The following is a 21,757-nucleotide window of genomic DNA, read 5'->3' as shown; positions in this document are numbered from 1 at the left end:
CATGCTCATTTATATTGGAGGCATGTCAGATTAGCTCAGGATTGAAACAAGTCACCTTGGCATTTTGTAGAAGCAGTCGTGCCACCTGCATTGTGGCAGATGCACTGTTGGAGGCTGGGAGTGCCCTGTACATAGGTAGAGGCTTCCTTTTGGTTTCGCCATAAATGCCGTATAGCACGCTCGTACATCAAACAGTGCTGAGATTCCTGCTTTCACATCCGACAAAACGTTCTTGCTGTTGGGACTAATATTATGTTATGGACTTAAGTTTAATTATTAAAGAGGGGAGAATTGAGTCATTTCATTTTATTTAATATCATTTGCACAATTTATTTTAGTAATTGTCTCTTTTAAAAGTTTCACAGAATTTATTTGAATTAAATATTCAGCACTGTGTGTGTATGTGTGTGTTTCCCTGCTCAGTGAAAACTAGGATTAGCAAGTGTCAAAATCTAACTGTTATATTTGAGAATCCAGCCGCAGACAGGAGTAAAAACAAACCAACAAAAGTACAAAAGTCAAGGTAATGGAGGAAGCCAGCAGGAGGAAGCCATCTGTCTGTGTGGGGACCACAGTTTCCACACAGAACTGCAAAGGGAAAGTGCCCGGGCGCGCCAGGCGTGTGTTTCCCCACTTGGACTAAAGAGTATACTTGTTTGTGAACAACCTAAAAAGAAGTTTTAACTAAGTCTACACCCCCCTTTTGCTTCCTGAGTAACTCAGTCCAGACCTGTTTTGAAAAGTTGACAACTTAAATATGGATGTTTTATGATACTTCCCCACACTCTTTTTCTGTACCATAAATACTTCATTGAATTCAGAATTCATCAAAGAGATGACTCAGCGGGCAGCCAGCCAAGGGCTGTTGATCCTTGCTTCTGTCATGCTGTGAGATTTTCTCAGCGTCAAATTCAGTGTGCTTCTCATATGTGCTTAAATCTTTATCTGTCTTGTAATGAGATGTATTGGTATTTAGTCGAAACACTAAATAAATTTTATAGTATTTGACCTAATTTCTACTGTAAGAAATAATAGAGGGTTTATTAATTAGGGGGACTTTGAACAGTGAAAGTTTAGGTATACTCTCAGCAGAGTATGGACTGACTGCATGTTTCCATTCCGGATTAGAGATTATTGATTATTTAGGTTTTTTTGGAAAACTAAAACTACTTTAGGAACCATCAAGATAGAAAAATACGTACACAAGTTGGCAATCTGCAAATATGACTGCTAACGTTTTCTAACTTAGTGCTGCTAAGCAATCCAATCTAATTAGAGCCAACACAATTTGATAAACGATGTTTAATATATCTAGTAGTTGGAAAGAATACTGTCTCCTCTGATCTTTGACGGCCTTGACAGGTCATATTTAAGTGGTAGAAATAGAACACATTCTGAAATTGTAAGGGACCATAACTAAAAGTGATGTCGTGATTGAAACACTTAATTGGCTCAAACTGGTTGAACTGCCCAGCAAGAGCACACACTGTGTGTGTTTGGTCCTCCTACACCTTTGGTTTTCCGAAACATTCCCGTTATCAACTAGTGTGACTCGTTTCCTCCATAAACTGCCCAAGAAATGTCATTATTTCAGAGTTCAAACTGCCTCTCAAATTTGTATATTAAACAGAAAGCCTTTGGCAGACCATGTGTCCCAAGTTAAAGTCGAGCAAATGCATTTGCTTTTGTAGTAGGCCAGACCAAAAGTATGAAAAGAATATATTTCTGCCCTCAAGTAGCATAGAACTTAAAGCACAGCTCACCAAAGTCCAGAGAGCAGGAAAGGAGGAGGAAGACATCAAGGAGACTGAGGGAGAGGTTCTCTGCTTCACACTACTGTGGTGCCTGCTGCCCCTTAAAGTGCCAGTGGGTCAGAATTGTTCTCTGTTCTCACAGCTCGTGATCTTGTTCCCATATCTCCTTCAACGGGGGCCAGACCTAGTGTTTAATAGGAACAAATTGATTGAGGCAAGGGCCCAGGGTGGAGTGCACTCTTCTTCCGAAGAAGCCATGTTACATACAGTTTGCCCCAACAAAATCAGCTTCCAGACACATTTTATTCTGAACTCTAGTGTCAGTTTTTAACACTTCTTTCTGTTCTGTGGAAGTCCCTCCGATGTGAGGGGTCCTGCTTGTTTACCTTGCTTACACCCTTGCTTTTCCTAAAGAAGGTGCTCAGCAAAACACTGTCTAGGACAGTGCTGTCCAGTAGGACTTTCTGCCAGGATAGAAATGTTCGCTGTGCTAATATGGTAGCCACTGCACCACATGAAGCTATTGAGTGCCTGAAGTTAGCTAGTATAACTGAGGAAATAATTTGTAAAAAATTACAAATTAAATTTGTAATTAAATGTGACTAATGTCTATTTACTAAAATAGACATTAAAATGGCACAGTTCTATCTCAGACTTAATGTCAAAATTCAAGGTCTGTGTCCCAACCACTGCCCACCCTCAAGTTTCTTCCTTTTCATCCCAGCAAATGAGAAGTCTTTTCATCTAATTGATTAGATCAAAAACCTTTGTATGATCTTTGATTTTTTTTCTTACTCTAATACTTTTCAGCCAGTCAATCAACAAATCCTACCTGTACAGCCTTCAATATATATCAAGAACCTGCTCTTGTTTTCCACAATCACTGTTACTACCTTGGTGCAAGCTGCCATCACGTCTCACTTAGGTTTTTGCAGTGACCACTCCCAACCTATCTCCCTGCATCCCTGCATCCCAGTCCCCTCCAGTATATTCTCAACAGGTTTAAAGTAATTGTTTTTAAAATAGTTGCATCATATCACTTCTCTCTCCAAAACCCCTCAGGATCCCTGACGCTCAGCAAATTCCAAAGTCCATACAATGGTCCCCAGGGCCCTAGATGAATCCCCACTTTACCCCCTCACCATTCTGGCTTGATTTCCTACTGGTCACTTTTGTCACCCCTCTGAAACATACCGAACACATTACCACCTTGGTCTTTGCATCTGCTCTTTTCCCTGCTGAGAACACTCTCCGCACCCAGCTATCTTCAGACTCCTCTCCCTTGGACCTCTGCCTCAATATCACAGAGCCCCCCCCCCACACGTGTCCATGCACACACACTCACACACTCCCTACCTACCATACTCTTATTTTTCTCTATACCACTCATCCACCTGACATATTCCGTATCGGCCATGATCCATTATCCACATCTTAAAATCTAAAAAATTCTGGAAGCCTGAAGTTTATCACACTTCATTTATCAGCCATACTTCTCATGGCTTGAACTCATTTGGGGGTAAAAACTCATCTGATTTGATGTGAGGCTGTTTTTCATCTATATTTATTCCATTTGGTATGAACTTCGATACACTTTACATTAGAAATTTTAATGTTTGATTATAGAACTGCAGGAGAGCCTAAACCCAAAAAGTTCTGAGTTTTTGGCACATGTGGCCTAAAAGCTGTTGGGTCATGGACAGTGGACCTCGCTCCAGCTGTGTGTGTTCTCAGTGGCCTCGCTGTGTTGTTCTCATTTATTCTCACAGCCTGAGACCACTTCTGGCCTGTGGTAGTCGCTGTACATATTTGTGACTAAATTAATGAATTTTTTCTTTAAGCTACAGGCTGAACTAGGTGGCCACCTAATGTCTCATCCTTCTCTAAAATTATATAATCCTTTAACAGGGGTGTCAGACTCATTTTCACCAGGGGCCACATCAGCCTCGCAGTTGCCTTCAAAGGGTCAAATGTAATTTTAGGACTGTATAAATGTAACCGCTTCTTAACAGTTAAGCGAGAGCTCGGCACTGCAGCCGGGTAGAAACAAGGCCGGATAAAACAAAGTGGAGGGCCGGATTCGGCCCTCGGGCTTTGTGTTTGCCACCTGTGCTTTAGAAGAAAAGGAAAAGAACATATTTCAAAGACTTTATTTATTTACGTATTTTAGAGAGAGAGGAAAGGAGGGAGAGAGGGAGCGAAACACTGATATACAAGACATACATTGATCTCTTGATTACAAGTAATCATTCTTAGTTTTAATGAATGTGAACATGTAATTCATAGCCTGTGTCGCTCATGATTAGATTATGCTGCATTAACAATCCCCCAAATCTTAGTGGTTTATAGTGTTAGCTATTATTTTGGTTAACGTTATTTATAAAAAGTAACCAATATAATGCATCGAATAGTAGTCTTAGTAAATGTTAAGATTATGAAATCAATAAATATTTTTATTAAATAGTAATAAGCATATCATATAATCCTAAGTGTGTCCTAAATTAATGTGCAGTGATTTTGTGATTCCATAGCACTCTTATCAACACACCAGGAAAACACACAGTGAATAATTAACTTTGGGTTCACGACACAGCTGGCTGACAGGTTATAGTCAGAGAGATTTTATCTCACTGTCAACACAAGATAAATACTCTACAGTAAGAGTTATCATAATAGCAACACTCAGGACTTACAGAAGATTCATTCATGAGTATGCAGGAGAGCAGTATATCATCCAGAAATTACTTGTAGTTTTTTAAGTTTTTATTTCATCACTGGCAAGTTGAGGATCATAATACCTATGGTGCTTAACTCACAGAACCAATTAAGACTGCATATGTTCTGTATAAAAAAGCACCAGAGGCATTTAACAGACTATGAAATAATTCCATGCAGGCTCTGTTGCACAAATCAATGCTCATTGCAAGAATTCTAAATGATTATGGAAAGGATTAGTCATGTTCACTAGAGTGTGCAGAAGAATCAAAATTTTTATAGCTCAGCAAAGCATCTATTATCAGAAAAATTCAGTGGGGTAGGATAAAGAATAAGGTGTTACTGGCATTACTTCCAGTATATCCAGAAACAAGAAGATACAATAGCATTAAATTCATGAGAGACTCATGCCAGCTCTCTGTCATGTACTTTTGAATAATGTTTAGTATTCATCTTTGGGGGAAGGAGGATTTCATGCTGAAGAAAAAAATCGGATATCAAAACTAAAACTTATGGAGAGGGTTGATGATCAGGGTATTTAATAGAATGTGTATTTTCAGGGTCTGACACTGTTTTAGACAAATATTTGTTGTTCACTATCTATTGAATAAATAAAAAGATGTGACTTTTAAATTATGATTTTGGTTTTTCGGTTTTAAGGAGAAATTTCCAAAAATTGTTTTGGAAAAATGGTTGTAGTAAAAAGAAAATGGTTGAAATAAGGGAATGATGTTTCTGGAGGACCCATATTTGAGTTTTGATATATGTTTTCAAATATATACATTACTTATTTGTGATATATTCTGCTTTAAGTTGGATGAGCATAATCTGTTATCTTACTTCCTTTTAAGTTATGTCAGACATCCAGTGAGATTCCACTAGTGCAGAAAGAATCTCTTTATGTGTGATTTTCCTGGCTATATGAAGTTAATGGTTCTTGGGATTATACTTAGTTGCTTCAACTATTCAAAAATATAGTCAGCATTTTATTTATCATTACTTAATGTGGCACATGGTCCAGGTACCAAAGTGGCTTAAACTACAAATGTCACAGATAGTCCTTTTATTAGTTTTAAGGCTCTATCAAGGTAGTATGCAAGGTAGAATTAAATGTATCCATTTAATAAACTGTACTAAAAGGAGTTTTGCAGGAGAAATTTGAATCTATCTAAATTAACCAGGATCTGTACAGCCTGGCCAAGGACAGGTATTAAAACCAATGATTATGGGTCCTGACCCATGTGGCTTAGTGGGTTGGGCATTGTCCCACAAACCGAAATATCTCTGGTTCATTTGCAGGTCAAGGCACATGCCTGGGTTGTGGGCAAGGTCCCCCATTGGGGGCATGAAAGAGACAACCAATCAGTGTTTATCTCCCTCCCTTTCTTCCTCTTCCTCTCTCTAAAAATAAAATCTTTTTTAAAAGTGATTATGGGATTTAATTTTTACATAAACTACCTAAAAGCCAATTTCTGTAACAAAATTTAAAGCTGTTAATTCATTCACCTTTAAAAAAAATGTTTTTCATATTGCTGAATGGATTTTTTCCTTTCTTTTTGCCTAATTGCCCTAAATATGCATTATTTAACAAAAAGGGGAAACTGGCAGTAAAAGCAATTCTAAATAATCTTCTACCAAGACATTCTTAGAGGGCAGCATACCACTAAGCATTGGAAAAATCAGCTTTATATTTAATTACGACTAAATTAGAGTCTTTAAAGTTTTTAATTTAGCTTGTATAATATAATGACTGAGTTTTCTTTTTAAAGATACTTTATTGCCCTGATAGAATTAGAGGGGCCTCTACTGATCCAGTCTAACCCCTCACATCACCGATGAGACACAGAGCTCCAGGGGCAGGGGAGGGAGCCTGAAAGTAGTTACAGAGCCGTGGGGCCAAGAACACAGAGGGCCGTGATCTGTGAAGCAGCGTGTACCTTGCAGATGTGTCATGTGGCTTTTCTTGGGGTGGTGACTCCGGTAATTTTTAACCTGAAAATCATTAGAAACCAATTAATTTTAGGAAGCCAGTCTAGTATGCTAAAGTTTTCTTTTTCTTTCCCTTTGTTTGCCCAGGTATTTTCAATAATCATAATAATAACTAATATTTGTGTAGCACTTTTCAATTTTACAAAACATTTTTTTATTTGACATCTCATTTGACTCTCACAACAACATCATCAGGTAAGAAAATACTCTCACCCTATTGATAAGGAAACCGAAGCTAAAGGAAATGCAGTAATTTGTGCAAATCATGTAAATAGATGGCAGAGGCAGATTTGAACTCCAGAGCTTTTTTCCTCTCTACTCTGTCCAGCTTTACGTAGTTGGGAATTCCTGAGAGTTGCTTAAGGATTTTTTTTAAGTCAGAATGTCATGTCACATCCCTATTTAAAGGAGATCTCTGGTCAGCCTTTTGTTATGTGAATAACAGTGTCCTTAATACTTACTGGCTACCATGTACTGAATGCTAACCATGGGCCAGGTATTGTGGTAGGTGCTTATTACACTGGATTCTGACTCTTACAGCCTGTAAGGTACTGCTACTATCCCCAGATAAAAGTAAAATTATGCTACTTCCAGTAAGTAATTTACCTGCAGTTAGGACTCCAGTCTGTTTTCCTGCAAAGCTCCAACTTTTCAGCTGCGCCTACAATTCAGGTTTCCTTAAACGACAACACTTCATGTGCTCAAAGTAGTACCATTTTTCATGTGCTGCTTCTGAATTGCAGACATGGGTGTTTGTATGTATGTATCCCAATTTCCATTTAATGAGACAGTAGTTGAGAAAATACTACTTACAGTTGGTTCAGAAGCTAATGAAATTGAAAAGGAAGGCAGGGAAGCCCTAGCCAAGTGGCTCAGTTAGTTGGAGCATCATCCTGCACACCAAAAAGGTTGTGGGTTCGTCCCTGGTTGGGGTACGTATGGGAGGCAACCAGTTGATGTTTCTCTCTCACGTCAGTGTGTATGTGTGTGACTCTCTCCCCGTCTCCCCTCCCCCTCCCTCTTTCCCTCCCCCTTTCCCCTGCCTCTGAAGTCAATAAACATATCCTCCTCAGTAAGGATTAAAAAACAAGAACCTACAATTGCTAGATGGCAGGAACAGTTTTTCTCTTTGTAATAATATTAACTACTAATGGATACTTCTTGTTATTGAGATATAATTAACATGTAACATTATATTAGTTTCAGGTGTCTAATGGACACTTTTAACAAAATTAATATAATCCATCCGAACTACTCACCTTAAGTGGAAATATTGAGGAAGTATGTCCAAACTAATGACATTATATTGTCTTCAGAAGCTTTATCTTCCATAATTACTAGTGAGATTCAGTATTTTTTTATTAAAATGTGATTTTATTCTGTTTTTGTTTTTAATACTATTTTTGTCTTTTAAATTTTTCAGAAGAATCTTTGAACTATTACTACCTAAACTGAACAAGACTTCTCTTCAGTCCCCTCTTTGTATATGAAATTACTTTGAAGCATTATTTTTAGTGAGGTGATTTTTTTTTCTTATTTGCCACAGGCGTACAGGAAGATACCAGCCATGTGCACTGGGTGTTTGCCAAGCTCTCGTGGACAGACAGAGGAAAGACCTGTCCAGCTGCCTAGTAGCTGAGTGGCAGGTTCCCCACTGGTTTCCTGTCTCCTTTCAGGTGGAGAAATGGGCCTCCAGCCTCCCCAAGTCCTGACGTGCAAAGAAAGCAGAGGATTTACAAAGTGGAAGTTTGTTTAGGTTTTGAAACTCTACCTAGTTCCTGGGACCAGGCCCTCCCACTTGCATGGGGCATTTTAGTGTCCTCCATTGTTTGAGCTGGAGGTCTTGCCCCAAGCAAGAAGATCTAGGCAGTCAGGTGTTTGACAGAAGTGTGAGATTCTCACTGAAGCTTTAAGTATGAAGTTGAATTTCTAAGCAAGTCTGAAGAGTATATGCAATTCGTGTCCTATAAATTTGTGCTGTTAAATATCTTAAGGAGTTCACCCTTCAATTGCAAGTTTCCCAGGCAGCATGGGCTGGACCTTGATGCTAATCAAGAAGGCACGATTCTCAAACAGCACCCTCTGTTTGATTATTTTAGCTATTGCATGTGCTGTTTTGACAGTTTATTCTTATTTCTTTATCTAGGTCGAACTGGAAGGTACACTCTAATAGAAAAATGGAGAGATACCGAAAGACATTTGGCACCTCACGAAAACCCCATCATATCCTTAAACAAATGGGGGCAGTATGCTAGTGATGTACAGCTCATTTTACGTCGGACGGGGCCATCTCTCAGTGAGCGACCCACTTCAGACAGTGTGGCTCGAATTCCTGAAAGAACTTTATACAGGCAGAGTTTGCCCCCCTTAGCTAAACTGAGGCCTCAGATTGACAAATCAATCAAACGGAGAGAACCTAAAAGGAAGTCATTAACATTTACAGGAGGTGCCAAAGGATTAATGGAAATTTTTGGAAAGGGTAAAGAAACTGAATTTAAGCAAAAGGTGCTGAATAACTGCAAAACAACGGCTGATGAGTTAAAGAAGCTGATCCATTTGCAGACAGAGAAGCTTCAATCCATTGAGAAAGAGCTAAAATCAAATGAAATAGAAATAAGATTTTGGGAGCAAAAATATAATTCTAACCTTGAAGAGGAAATTGCCCGCCTGGAGCAAAAGATCAAAAGAAATGATGTAGAAATTGAAGAGGAAGAATTTTGGGAAAATGAATTACAGATTGAACAGGAAAATGAAAAACAGCTGAAGGATCAACTTCAAGAAATAAGACAGAAAATAACAGAATGTGAGAGCAAATTAAAGGACTATTTGGCCCAGATCCAGACTATGGAAAGTGGTCTTGAGGCAGAAAAATTGCAACGGGAAGTCCAGGAGGCACAAGTCAATGAAGAAGAGGTTAAAGGAAAAATCGGTAAGGTCAAAGGGGAAATTGACATTCAAGGCCAGCAGAGTCTGAGGCTGGAAAATGGCATTAAAGCTGTGGAAAGGTCTCTTGGACAGGCCACCAAACGATTACAGGTAAGAACACTTTTATAAAGAGCATGTTTCATCTGTATTTAAGAGAATTAATATGTTTTTGACATCGCTAGTGACTGTCCCTTTTCTCTTACATTTAAAGTTAGACACCCTCCTTGGTTTATTTTTTTTTTTAAGCATTCTTGTGGCTTACCATAAAGCTTAGATGTGAGGCCAAAACAAAGATGAGAGCCAAAGGCACAGTGATTCTTGCTCCTTGGAAGGGGCAGTCTTACCATGGCAGTTGTAGCATTTGATAATTGGACATAGGAGACTCGAATCCCAGCTGCAATGGACACTAATGATGAGATAGAGAATCTGATCTCCTCCTTTTAGAGACAGAGAAACCCAAAGCCAAAAGAGATTACCAAGGATTGGTTTACCGAGGATTGTGTGGCTAGTTGGCTGCTTGTCCGTTCACTGCCCCATTGTCTCTAAGCCCATCTTCTTCCCCTTCCCTCCTCCCCTGCCCAGGGTCCCCTCCTTTGCTTTCCTTAGCAGAGGGGCACAAAGGCCCCTCCCTGGTGTTTTCCCTCTCTGAAGTCTGAGTATACGAACATTAGTATTTCATCACATCTACTCTGATCACTCAGCTTCCGTTTCGTGGATTCCCATGCTTGAAAAGAAGACGTAGCGATGTTACGGGAGTTGCAAAGAGGTATCAGGCTTTAAGAGTTGATGTGAGAAAGACAGAGTTGATCATAACATGGCTACTTAAATTTAAATCGATTAAAATTAAATGATATTCAGGAAAGCACTTTACAAATATTACATAAATGTAAAGTTGCTTTTAGTCTCTGTTGGCTGCGTTTCAAGCGCCCTGCAGCACGTGCCCAGTGCCTGCTGTACTGGACGGTGCTGGTTCGCAAGCTTGCCACTCAAAGCCGTGCAGCTTTGGGGCACACTTGTTAGAAATGCACAATCTGCGTTACAGCAAGATCTCCAAACACTGAAATTTGAGAAGAGCTGCTTTAGAGTGTGAACTGTTCAGAAAGCAGAGAAACCTAAGGTTTCAGGAAGAACTGGTGTTGTTTCTCTGTCATTATATATAGTAAAAGATAAACTATCCTCCTCTCCAATTTTGAAAATCAGGAATTTCTCACTCAGCAGGTTAACCTCTGATTTGTCAGTATTTTGGTCTTTGGATTCATTTTGATACTTAAGGGTACAACTGGAAATTGTGTTGCCTTTGAGATTGATAGGAAACACTAATTTATCACAATCATTGCTAGTAAATCCCATTTCCTAGTGAAAGATACCTTATCAAACTAGTAGCATAGCTCCATGGATTCCCTCCCTCAAAGTCAACAACCCCTCTTTCCGCAGTGCCTCCCTGCCACTGCCGGTCCTCAGACACACAGCCGAGGTGGGGCCTTGGCACTTTTTCTTACAGTGCAGGAAAGGAGAGGAGGAGGAGAAAAATCCATTTAAGTCATAGAATGAATGCCTCTCCTTGCTCTTAGACCTTTCCAGCTGTCCAAACTTGATCTCCTTTCTTTAGGGCTCTGCAGTTCTCGAAACTGCCCTCTCCAAAGACTTAAAACCCCGTAGTGAGACTGCTGTGGGAACCCTGCTCTCTTCAGGCTGGGCTATAAATCTCAGTCACAGATCTCATGAGAACTTAAACAGTTTACAAAACACAAGAACTCCGAATCTTATGGAGCAAATGACTGTTCATTTTGCCGCCAGTTATGAAGTGGGTAATAGGGAAATTTAATTGTTAACAGCTTTGCAAGATTGCTGTGAAACATTGGAATGGCTGGAAACCAGTATTTTATTGACGTATCATACTTATTTCACCGGGTGCATAGTGTATCCCTAATTGAAGAAAGCATCACATTTAAGAGGCCAGACTGCCCTTTATTTGCTTATTTTCTGACCCATGACACACGAGAGTGACCTCCTCAGCCCACGGCATTGCTGCTGTAAGCCAGATTTGTTAAATGCGTCTGTGTGAAACCGAGTACCCCACACTTAACCCCCGGAGCAGATGGACTGTCACCAGGATGCCTTTTAGCTGGCCAATACTGAGTCCTCAAATTAAAAATAATTCTATCTAGGACAAAGAACAGGAACTGGAGCAGTTGACTAAAGAGCTGCGGCAGGTCAATCTCCAGCAGTTCATCCAGCAGACAGGGACAAAAGTGACCGTACTGCCAGCGGAGCCCATCGAAGTGGAGGCCTCGCACGCAGACATAGAAAGGGGTAAGATGTTGAGAAATTTGCTTTTTTCCCCCCACTTCTCACCAGTTAACTTTGCATACGTTTCTTGCATTCAGTAAAAGTGCTATCCTAACCATTCAAAGCTAATTCTTGGGGCATTTTAAAAAATTGTTTGATGTATTTATTTCTGGGGGAAATTAACATTTAAGTTATTTATTTACTTAAATGAGCTTGATATCACCAAATCTTATATTGTTCTCCTGAAGTGTCTGTGAGTCCTACCTAGTCTGTTTGAGTTTTAGTTTCTCTCTGTTTATAATGCCCTTCCTCCCCCTTCTAAAACTAATACATTTGAGCTGATATTTAAAAGACACGTCTGAATCAGTGCATGGATATGGCCTGCACAACCACAAAAGAGAAGAAAATTGCTCACTTGCTTTAAAAGATCATTAAGGGTTCAAATCACCAAAATCTTGGTTTGTCAACTGAGAGGGTCCAGCAGAGTCGGCCTTCTTCTGTCACCCCAGGGCCCACAGGGGTGTGCAACTGTCACTGCACGTTCTTCGATTCTTCAGGGCAAGAAAAATCCTCATGTTTCATATCGCTCAGCACTCCAGGTCTACAGGTCCCTCAAACGACTCTCTTTGTTTCCTCTCCAGAGGCACCATTCCAGTCAGGGTCCCTGAAGCGGCCCGGCTCATCTCGGCAGCTCCCCAGTAATCTTCGTATCCTGCAGAACCCCATCTCGTCCGGCTTTAACCCTGAAGGCATATATGTATAACATTATCTGTCTTTTGGGAAGGGACCCAATAAAAGTTCCAGGGACAGTGAAAATTCTTTCTTTGATTTGTGCCAATGATGAACAGAGGACCTGCTTCACAAGCCACCATATCTTTCTTTTGTCCTAAATTGCATACCACTTGGAGCCATACCCTGTGCACTGATGCTAAAGAACAAAGAAACTATGTTTTCACACATCAACAGTGTTGACATTTTTATCCAACAGCTGTAATACAAAGCCTTCATTTTTATTGGTAGCATTTTGAGAGCATTAGGAAAGTATTATACTGTGTATATACATAAATAAAACCGTGACTTAAGAGAGTGAAGAGAAATACGTGACTGGCTTAGTTTAATTTATTCCATGTAATCAATTAATGTGTGAATGTTGATGCCGTAACATTTGTTATTAATACTGATCTCCTGACGGAATTACATTACACACTGTGTGATGCTGACCCTGTGCGCCCGCGGCCAGACCCGCGCCGCACGCTGCTGGTGTGCAAGAGCCACGGGGGCTCCTCCGGCAGATGCAGCCCCCCCCGCAGAGCCCACGCGCATTCATTTTGTGACTTGTCCTAGACGTCGTTCAGTTGCGTGAAATGACTCAGGTTTTCTTTTTAATCTGAAGTTTAATCTTTTCTTTCCAGTATTTTCATATAAATGGTCACATAGCAGAACAGAAATATTTTCATGAGATACTTGTATATGTTTAAAAGGTTCGAAGTGCTTCCGACACTGTCGAACAAAGATGTGAATGTGGACTATCCAAACAGGCCAGGCGGTTCCTAGCCCACCATTGTGTTCTGTCTCTGCCCTGCCTTATCCCTTCACTCCTGTGGATCCTCAGAGTTGCCGTAATGCATAAGTTAGAGGCCTCTGAGGACCAGGCCAGTCTACTTCAGGAAGGTCGCTTTGAGTGGTATGTTCTGAGAGTAACCCACTCCATTCGGATGATCTTTCGGTGTAAGGCACCCGTGGGTTTACTCTGTAAATTACGGACTATGGCGATTTCTCCAATCACTTAGAGAGAAAGTGGGTTGGAGTTAGGTACTTTTTGCCAAGGAAATAAAGCTAAAATCAGTGTTTGTTTTCATGTCTGAGCTTGACTTTTATAGGACATTAATCTCCATTTGTACATTTATTTTCTTATTTATAAAACCAAAAAGTCAGCTCCCCTCCCATGAGTAGTGATTTAACTAAAATAACACAAGTAATATCCACATGGATGTGGTCCGATACCTCTCAGCCATTTTTACATTCCCTCTGATCAAAATTTGGTACAATATAAGTAAGACCTTTTTCTGAAATTTATAGTTTTTAATTCTGAGGAAAATATATTCTCTGTATTATTTACAAGCCACGAAGTAGCAGTGGATTAGTGTATTAATGCCATGGTGACAGTAAACAGATGTAAGTTGTAGCTTATGCATGAGGGCAGCTTTGGATGTTTTCACACATTTGACTTACTTTTGATTTAATGAATGCTGAGAATGCTGCTATATCTAGGTTTCCAATGGAAAATTATAAGAATGGCTGTGAAAATATATAGAAGCTTCTAGAGAATTGAACGTAATAATGCAGAGTTGCCTTTTCTAGCCCCGCTAAATGGCAGACCTCAACTAAAGATATTATTTTCTTTGGGTTCTTGGAGTTACTGAGTTGACCTTGCCATTATACTACTTTTCAAATAACTTGAGAAATAAATGGTTCTTACCTAAATAACCACAACCTGTACACATTTCCTCTCAATTTGTAGTAGTTATTTCATATATACATATGATAAAAATGAGAATTTAAAAAATCAAAATAATTTGTAGATTTTGTGACAATAATGATTTATGTATGCCTGATGTATGCCTTATTTTTAAAGGGTACCATCCTATACTAAGACATTTTGTTACTGTTATTCAGAGAAATTGTGATCTTATTCACAAGGAAAAATATTTTTATAAATTGATCACATTCTATATAAATCAAAAAGCTAAACTGAAGATATATTGAACTTTGCAGTTGTAAACTGAAAAGATGCCTTGGCATGCCATGAGAAACACAGAGTCTATATCCAGATTAATTGCTGTAAACTGCTACCAGCACTGATCTCATAACTGTAAAGAGAGACTGGCAGCGGTCCCACCTTGCAGGGGTTCAGGGCTCCCCAGCCTAGTGCCATGGGTACCTCTCTGAAAGTGTCACCCGAATTTTCAGGCTGCCAAATAGTCTTCATGGATGTAATTACAGATGAAAATACTATTTCGTAGATGAGACGAGCGTGTACACATGAATTTGACGAACACATTAAGCAGCTGTGCTTTTTAATCAGTTTTATTCCTTCTGAAAGCACACCTCTAAGGAATGTTTTCTAAGTTTTTTTTTAAATAACTCAAAACTCATTTCCTTGGAACATCTTAAAACTGTTTTAGTTATTCCTAATCATTTTTATCCATTGTGAATACAGATGAGTTTGATGAAGGGCCACATCTTTGGACGCACGGCCGTGCAGGGGGTGCAGTGCTATATACAAACATGCCAAATACCAAATTTTGCATCTGGGGAATATTCAGGTTCTAAATACTAAATTAGATGACAAGTTCTTTGTTATTATACTTCAGGTTCTTTTATTGTGATTTTTCTACAAGTATTAAATACCTTAGAAGATTTTCTTTTTTACCAAGGAGCAATTTGAAATAGGAAATAGCACTAGTGTGCATGGCCCTTTGAGTGTCTGTCATCCTCACAAAATGATCCGCAGTGAGTCGCCGCAGCCCTTTTTTTGTTCTTATGAGATACTTTGGTTTATTAGCCTTTGTACATTGTCTTGATGTACAGGGAATTTACATGTGAGGCTTTGGTTGGCATTCATGGAGTTACCCATTGAATTCCCCCAGTCATCTCTAAACAGGTCATGAGTTCCCATAGTTCAAATTCATCACAGTTAGTCCTAAACTAGAGCTCAAACAAGACTGGTAGGCTAAAAATATAGGATTTGTGGTGTAAAATGTGAATTTTAACAATGTTTAAGAAGAGCAAATAAGCATTTGTGTCCAGACCATCAGTAAAATTTTTTTACCTGCATTAAAAGAAAATTTTCTTTGTGAATAAGAGCAAAACAAGAAACTTTATTAAAATCTTTCCTGTGAACATCTTTCCAAATTAGAACTATAGTAATGGATTGAGGAAAAAATGTGGAAAAAGCAAACAGTGTGCAGAGGGGATGGGCAGGTGGGCAGCTCCCTGTGTGTATTGCCTTTGAAAAATCGGGCCTTAATTTATATGTAAATAACAGTGCTGTGTTCACATCCCTCTTCCACCTGCTAAGTTGTCTTTCTTCACCTACATTGTATAAAATTTTGCTCATAAGTATTACTTTTGTATTATGTCCATTTTTAATTGCATGTTTATACTATTTGCTACAGTATTTTTACGTTTTGGGTGAAGGCCATCAGCTGTATGGAGAAGACAAAACAATCACTATTTATTCAGTATTGCTGCTTTACATTTCCAGAATAAGCTTTCGGTGCCAGGACAGTGACTGCTTGAAAGCTGCAGGAGCTCTATTCCAATGCATTTTATATATTTTTAGAAACCAAATAAATGCAGATTACTATTTAGTATACTAATTATATTAAACCAGCAGAAATATAAAGGCAATAAAGTATATACATATATATATATGGGGGGAAGGGAAAGATTAAAAAATAGGTTTACAGCCAGACATGGGGATAGCCCTAAGTGTATTTCTCAGTCTGTCTTTCCTTACTGACCCAAGGAGGATTTGAGTTGCTGCAGCTTTAAACAAAATTGCCACGTTCACGCATTGTGGACACATAAATGTGCTTTTAGTACTGCTTTGCTTATGTACAAATAAAGTACCTGTAGTCTGTATTATATGTAATTATTCTTTTGACTGTCATTTTAAAATGTTATATTTTCTGATTATTATCATGATCTGTAAAACAAAGGATCAATATCTGATATTCTCCCAAATAATAAATTTTCAGGATTCATTGGGGCATTACATTGCTGGCTTGTTTCTTATATAGTCAATGTTTCAGAATACAATTTTACTACCTTCAAAAGATCAGTAACACAAGATTACTTTTTTCTAAAAGTAATAATGTTAATGTAACTAAGACTCACTGCGGAAAAGGTAGCAGCTTCATCCAAGTGAAACTGAATTAAGAAAATAAACGCCTCCCTTTCATTTTAAAAATAAAAGAAAACATTGTTTTTATGGAAGCTCTGTATTCTCAGATCTCCAAAACCATGAGAGGACGAGAACCCTTATGTACCTACTGCATGCTACCCAGACGAGTGTCAAGGGACAAGCAGGGACTGACCAGCAGGAAAGGGTGAGGGAGTAAGAAGGACTCCCCTGCAGAAAGAGCCGAGGAGGCGTGGTGAACATGTGTGGGGCAGGGGCAGGCTGCAGAGACAGGAGAGCTGAGTTCTGCAGGGGCAGCTCCTGCCAGGCCCCGTGTGTGTGTATTTGGGCTAGAACATGCAGTCTTTCCTGCCCCCGGCCCTTACCACTCTCTCCCTGGCATGTAGTTGGTCTTGCCCTTGCCCCTGTTAACACCCTCTCTTCTCCTGTCCCCTGTAGGCCCCCAAAGCTGGATGCCATCCTCACTTACATGAGGACATGCACTGCCCACCAGTTGAGGGGTCCCTGGCACCTCACGCATACTGCACGGAGGAGTACCTGACGTGCAGTGCTTCCCGGGCTGCCCTGCTTGGGAGCTAGCCCGCCTTGCCTGTGCCCAGCTGTGAGAGCGTCATCCTTGCTGCTGAGGCCATCCCTGGAAAGACAGTACCTGCCACTGCCTGGCCAGTTCAGACCACATTTAGGAGGAAGTTAAAGGTCCCCATCAGGCTCTGAATCCAGAGACAAATCCTGAGCTGCTTCTAGTGTCTAACACAGTGTCCAGTTCACAGCAGGCATCCAACGGATATTTGTTTCTCACTGCTGTTTTACTTACCTATTGTTGTATAACAAACGGCTCAAAATAAGTCCATTCTATTATCTTTCCCAGTTCTGGGTCGCCAGGGGCCAGCTGAGCCAGAACACCCAGGATGGTGCACTCATGAGCCTGGCAGTTAGAGCAGGCTGTCAGCTGAGAGGTTTTATTGTGCAGATGAGAACACTGGGGCCCTGAGGCAGCGCAAGAACTGGCCAAGGTCACACACTGAGTTTATAACCAGAAGGACATGCACTCTGCATTCAGACTGCCTGTGCCTGGTTTCCACCATGTGCCAGCTGAGTGACCTGAGACAAGTGATTTTATTTCTTTCTGCTTCCGTTTCCTCATCTGCAAAATGGGAATTGGAATCACAGTGGCACCAGCTCCTACCTCAGAGAGCTGAGCTATGAGGATGAAGTGAGATGATAGCTGACACTGTAAGCTCACATTGACCGTGCAGGCTCAGTACTAATGCATCAAATAATAAATGCAGATTTCTCAGCCCAGTGGCAGGTGTCTATTAAGTATGCAGTGATTGTCAGTTTGTTAGCAGAGGTAACAAGTGCAAATTCAGCTTCTGTTCTTGTGACAGGGAGTTGGCTCCCTCTCCTTACTTTCCAGATATGGCAGAAATGTCTACTCTCTGTTCAGCTACATTCTACATCCATACATCTCTACACAACCCCACTCACAGATGCAAAAACCAGCTCACAGAGGTTAAGTAACCTTTCCAGGGTCACACAGAAAGCAGGGGTTTAAAGTCCTGGGGCTCAGATAGCTGGATAAGGGTGGCCTTCCCCAAGGGCCTACCGCATACTGGGCCAGGCCCACGGCCATGGTTTTACATCCTTGGGACTGCTCTGTGACAGGTGGTGTTCCCATTTAACAGGCTTGGAAACTGAGGGGAAATCACAAAGAATAAAGGCAGAGCCAGTATTTTCATTCAGACCTGGCTGGGCTCCTGGCTGGGATCCCCCAGCTCAGGCCTGGACCGTCTCAGGAGCTTCCCATCCAGTCTCCCTGCTTCTGCCAGTGTCCCCTGCCGACTCTTCTCAGCCAGGAATGGCCTGATCAAGCCCGGGGTGGTGATGTCGCTCCTGGGCTCAGAACCCTGAGTGGCTCCCATCTGAGTCTGAATAGCGAAATCTTTTACAGTGGGGTGGGTGAGTCGGGGCCAGAGCTCCCCCCACTGCCCCCCACTGCAGTGAGTCCCAATGTGGGCCTTCACACTTTCCCTCCCACCTCCCCAGGGCTCACTCCTCACCTCCCTGCACCTTCGTCCCTCCTCATGCCACTGGCCTTGACCACTCTGTTTAAAGCTGGACCCCACCTAGCCCCCTGCACTCCCAGCCTCTTTTCTGCCCTGTTTTGTAACCCCCGTTAATAACACATTTAACATTTTACCTTTTTTTAAATTTTATTTTTATTGTTTGTTTCTCCCCACCAGAATGCACGTTCTCTGAGAGGAGGAATTGTATTTTCTTTTCTTTGTGTTTTAACCCCTAAAGCACAGGTGGCAAACACAAGGCCCACCAGCTGAATCCAGCCCTCCACCTTGTTTTATCTGGCCTGGCACCTTGTTTCTACCCAGTGGCAGCTCCAAGTTCTCGCTTAACTGTTAAGGCATAGTTACATTCACACAGTCCTAAAATTACATTCAGTCCTTTGAAGGCAATCACGAGGCTGATGTGGGCCCCAGTGAAAATAAGTTTGACACCCCCGCCCTAAAGCCTAGAAATGGTGCCTAGCATAAAGATGCTCAGTGGATATTTGTTGACTGAACAAATGAAGTAATGAATGCCTGCTGTTACTATCATTGGGCCCTCTCTCAACCACCCAAGCCAGATCTCATAGATCTTCTGTCATCCTCCCCCTTCCCCATCATTGGATCCTGGGTCCCCATCCAAACTCCCTTCCCTTCCTCTCCTTCCCTCCTCTCTGTCCCTGTCTTCAGAATGTGACCTTATCTGGAGATAGAGCCTGGATAGAGGTGATGCATTAACATGAGATCATTAGGGAGGGACTACTAACCCAGTATAAGCGGTGTTGTTGTAGAACTGAGCAATCTGGACAGAGATTCGTGCAGAGAGAAGGAGATGAGAAGAGACACAGGGAGACGACAGCCAGGATAGGGGCCTGGAGCAGGTGCCCCTCACCGCTGCAGACAGAACCAGCCCTAACAGCTCCTTGATCTTGGACATCCGGCCTCCGGAACTGGGAGAAGATCAGTTTCTGTTGGTTAAGCCACCTGTGTATCATCCAGTGCTACAAAAGCTTTAGCTGACTAATACAACAGTTCGATAAAACCAGTGTATTTCCCTCAGTCTCACTCAGTTTCGTGTCCAAGGGCACAATCTAGGAAACACTAGAGCCAGAGTTTTCAAAACCTGGCTCTTGTCCCCCCTGAACTGTGGCCAGTAGGGTCCGCCATGACCTCAGGCCAGTGAAGTGGCTCTTTTCAGGCAACGACGACAATAGAGTGAATGCAATTCACTGGTCCTGGTGATTGGGAATAAGCAAGGGATTTAACATACTTTTGTCATGAAACCCACAGTGTACGGTGCCTCACTCTTAAAATGAGCCTCCTGTTTAAGTATCATGATGTGGCTGGGGAAGTGCGCACCCTGCTGGGTTCAGCTCCACTGTCGGAACCGGGTGGCTGGCCATCCTCTCATTGCCTTCGGAGTTCTAAATTCTTTCCCCTGCACTTCTTGGTACAATGGATAAAAATTTTAAACACGTCCAGCACCTTCCCTCAGTGGAAGGAAGAGACATACCATCGCCTAAAGATTCCAGCCTCGCTGAAGCACCATTTGTCCTCATCCAGTGGGCTGCGGAGTTGCCCTAAATTCAGAATCCCTACACTGTTCAGACGTGGCACCTAGCAGAGAAGCGACTCCCTATCAGGAATGAACTGGAAGTGGTCATTTCCATGATTATCTGCGTTTGCTTCCTTTGGCTGAAGGCACTCATATCCCCGCTGGGGGTTTATTTCTTTGAATATTTCTCGGCTGTAATCAGCTTGATTTCTGACACATGGCCAGCCTCAGTTCAAGAGATGAATGTAGCTAATTTGGTAGATTTGGTCGGTAGATTTTCTTTCTTGATTGTCAATTTTTGAAAGGCAATCAAAGATGTCTTCTCCCATAATTATCTTGACTAGATTTGACTGCAGCCAATTGAACCATTGGTTACATCTTCTCATCTTAACACCAATGGCTCAGATCTGGTTGTGGAAACAGAACACATTTCTGAAATCTTTTGTGACAAAACACCAGCTATAGATATGAAGTTAAACCAAGTGTTTATGAAGCTGATAATCAGTGGAGGTCTGCCTTGCTTTGATCTCTTCAGCCCAGCAGAAGACTCTGTTGTGTATTTATGAAGAACTGGGCTGGGTTCTCTTTCAGAGAGAATTCCTTCAGCTCCAAAGAAAACTCCATTCTACAAAGTAAACTTGATGTCAGCTAAGCAGGTGCCAGCCAGTGGCATCTGGCACTAAAAATACATTTATTAAACTATATTTTGCTTCAGAAGCCATTGAAAAATGTTTATGCAATTTTAACTCCTCTAAATCACTCATATATTTTTTAAAAAGTTATATATATAATACACAGATAAAACACACATGCACAGACATGTACACACAAATACACACCCTTTGAGCTCACTGACCCTTACATTTTTTAATCTCTTTATCTTGAAAGACTCTGTTTACAAAAATGAGCTTAAATGTTTTCACTTTAAGCCCATAAGGAGCTCACTGGTTCCTGTGCATTGCTGAGTGGAGAAGCACCCATCTCTGGGACACCCCCTCAGGGGCCAGAGAAGTTCCTCCTGTACTCTCTCACTGTAACCTCCACCAAGGTACAGGTGTTCTGAGCCCTGCATGCATGATGGGTGAAATCTTGGCCCATCTGAACACATGTTTGCACCAGCAGGAATATTTAGGAGCACCCTCAGGATAAAATACTGTCTGGGATTGTGCAAGCAATTTGTTTAAGAAGAGTAATTTTTAGAAATTCTGACAGTGGCCTTAGAGGGGCTGAATACATAGCAGTTTTATTGCAAACACCTGTTCTTCCTGTACAGGCATAAATCACGGCCAAGGTCTTGGGGATCCACTGATGCAGGGACATAGCTGACTTTTGTCCTGTGTGTGGCTTCTCTGCACAGATGGTTCATGAGCCGCATGTGTGTTAAAACATTTGCAAACTCTAGCTCTTGCATTTTCCAGCCACAGTCCTGATTATGATATGAATGCTGAGTCATGCTGAGGTGAAGTTGAGCTGTGATGAGAACTGCTGAGTCATCAGTATATGAAATGCTGGTCATGGTGATATTACTGGGGAGACCCCGGTT

General features: G+C 41.2%; 1 protein-coding gene across 1 annotated transcript in view; it reads left to right on the top strand.

The window, feature by feature from the left end:
* RASSF8 (Ras association domain family member 8) overlaps positions 1 to 16,452 on the top strand; it is a 96,923-nt gene extending 80,471 nt beyond the window's left edge. The window contains exons 4-6 of the mRNA XM_045829524.1: positions 8,605 to 9,494; positions 11,552 to 11,696; positions 12,314 to 16,452. Coding sequence (XP_045685480.1) covers positions 8,605 to 9,494; positions 11,552 to 11,696; positions 12,314 to 12,435 — 1,157 coding nt within the window. The 3' untranslated portion in view covers positions 12,436 to 16,452. The remainder of the gene's footprint in view (positions 1 to 8,604; positions 9,495 to 11,551; positions 11,697 to 12,313) is intronic.
* Positions 16,453 to 21,757: the final 5,305 nt, after the last annotated feature.

This window comes from Phyllostomus hastatus, unplaced genomic scaffold (genome assembly GCF_019186645.2).
Source record: "Phyllostomus hastatus isolate PE091 unplaced genomic scaffold, TTU_PhHast_1.1 phas_scaffold_93, whole genome shotgun sequence".
In the NCBI taxonomy this organism is placed as follows: domain Eukaryota; kingdom Metazoa; phylum Chordata; class Mammalia; order Chiroptera; family Phyllostomidae; genus Phyllostomus; species Phyllostomus hastatus.
Note: the sequence above shows the minus strand (reverse complement) of the source record. Positions and strands in the feature narration are given on the sequence as shown.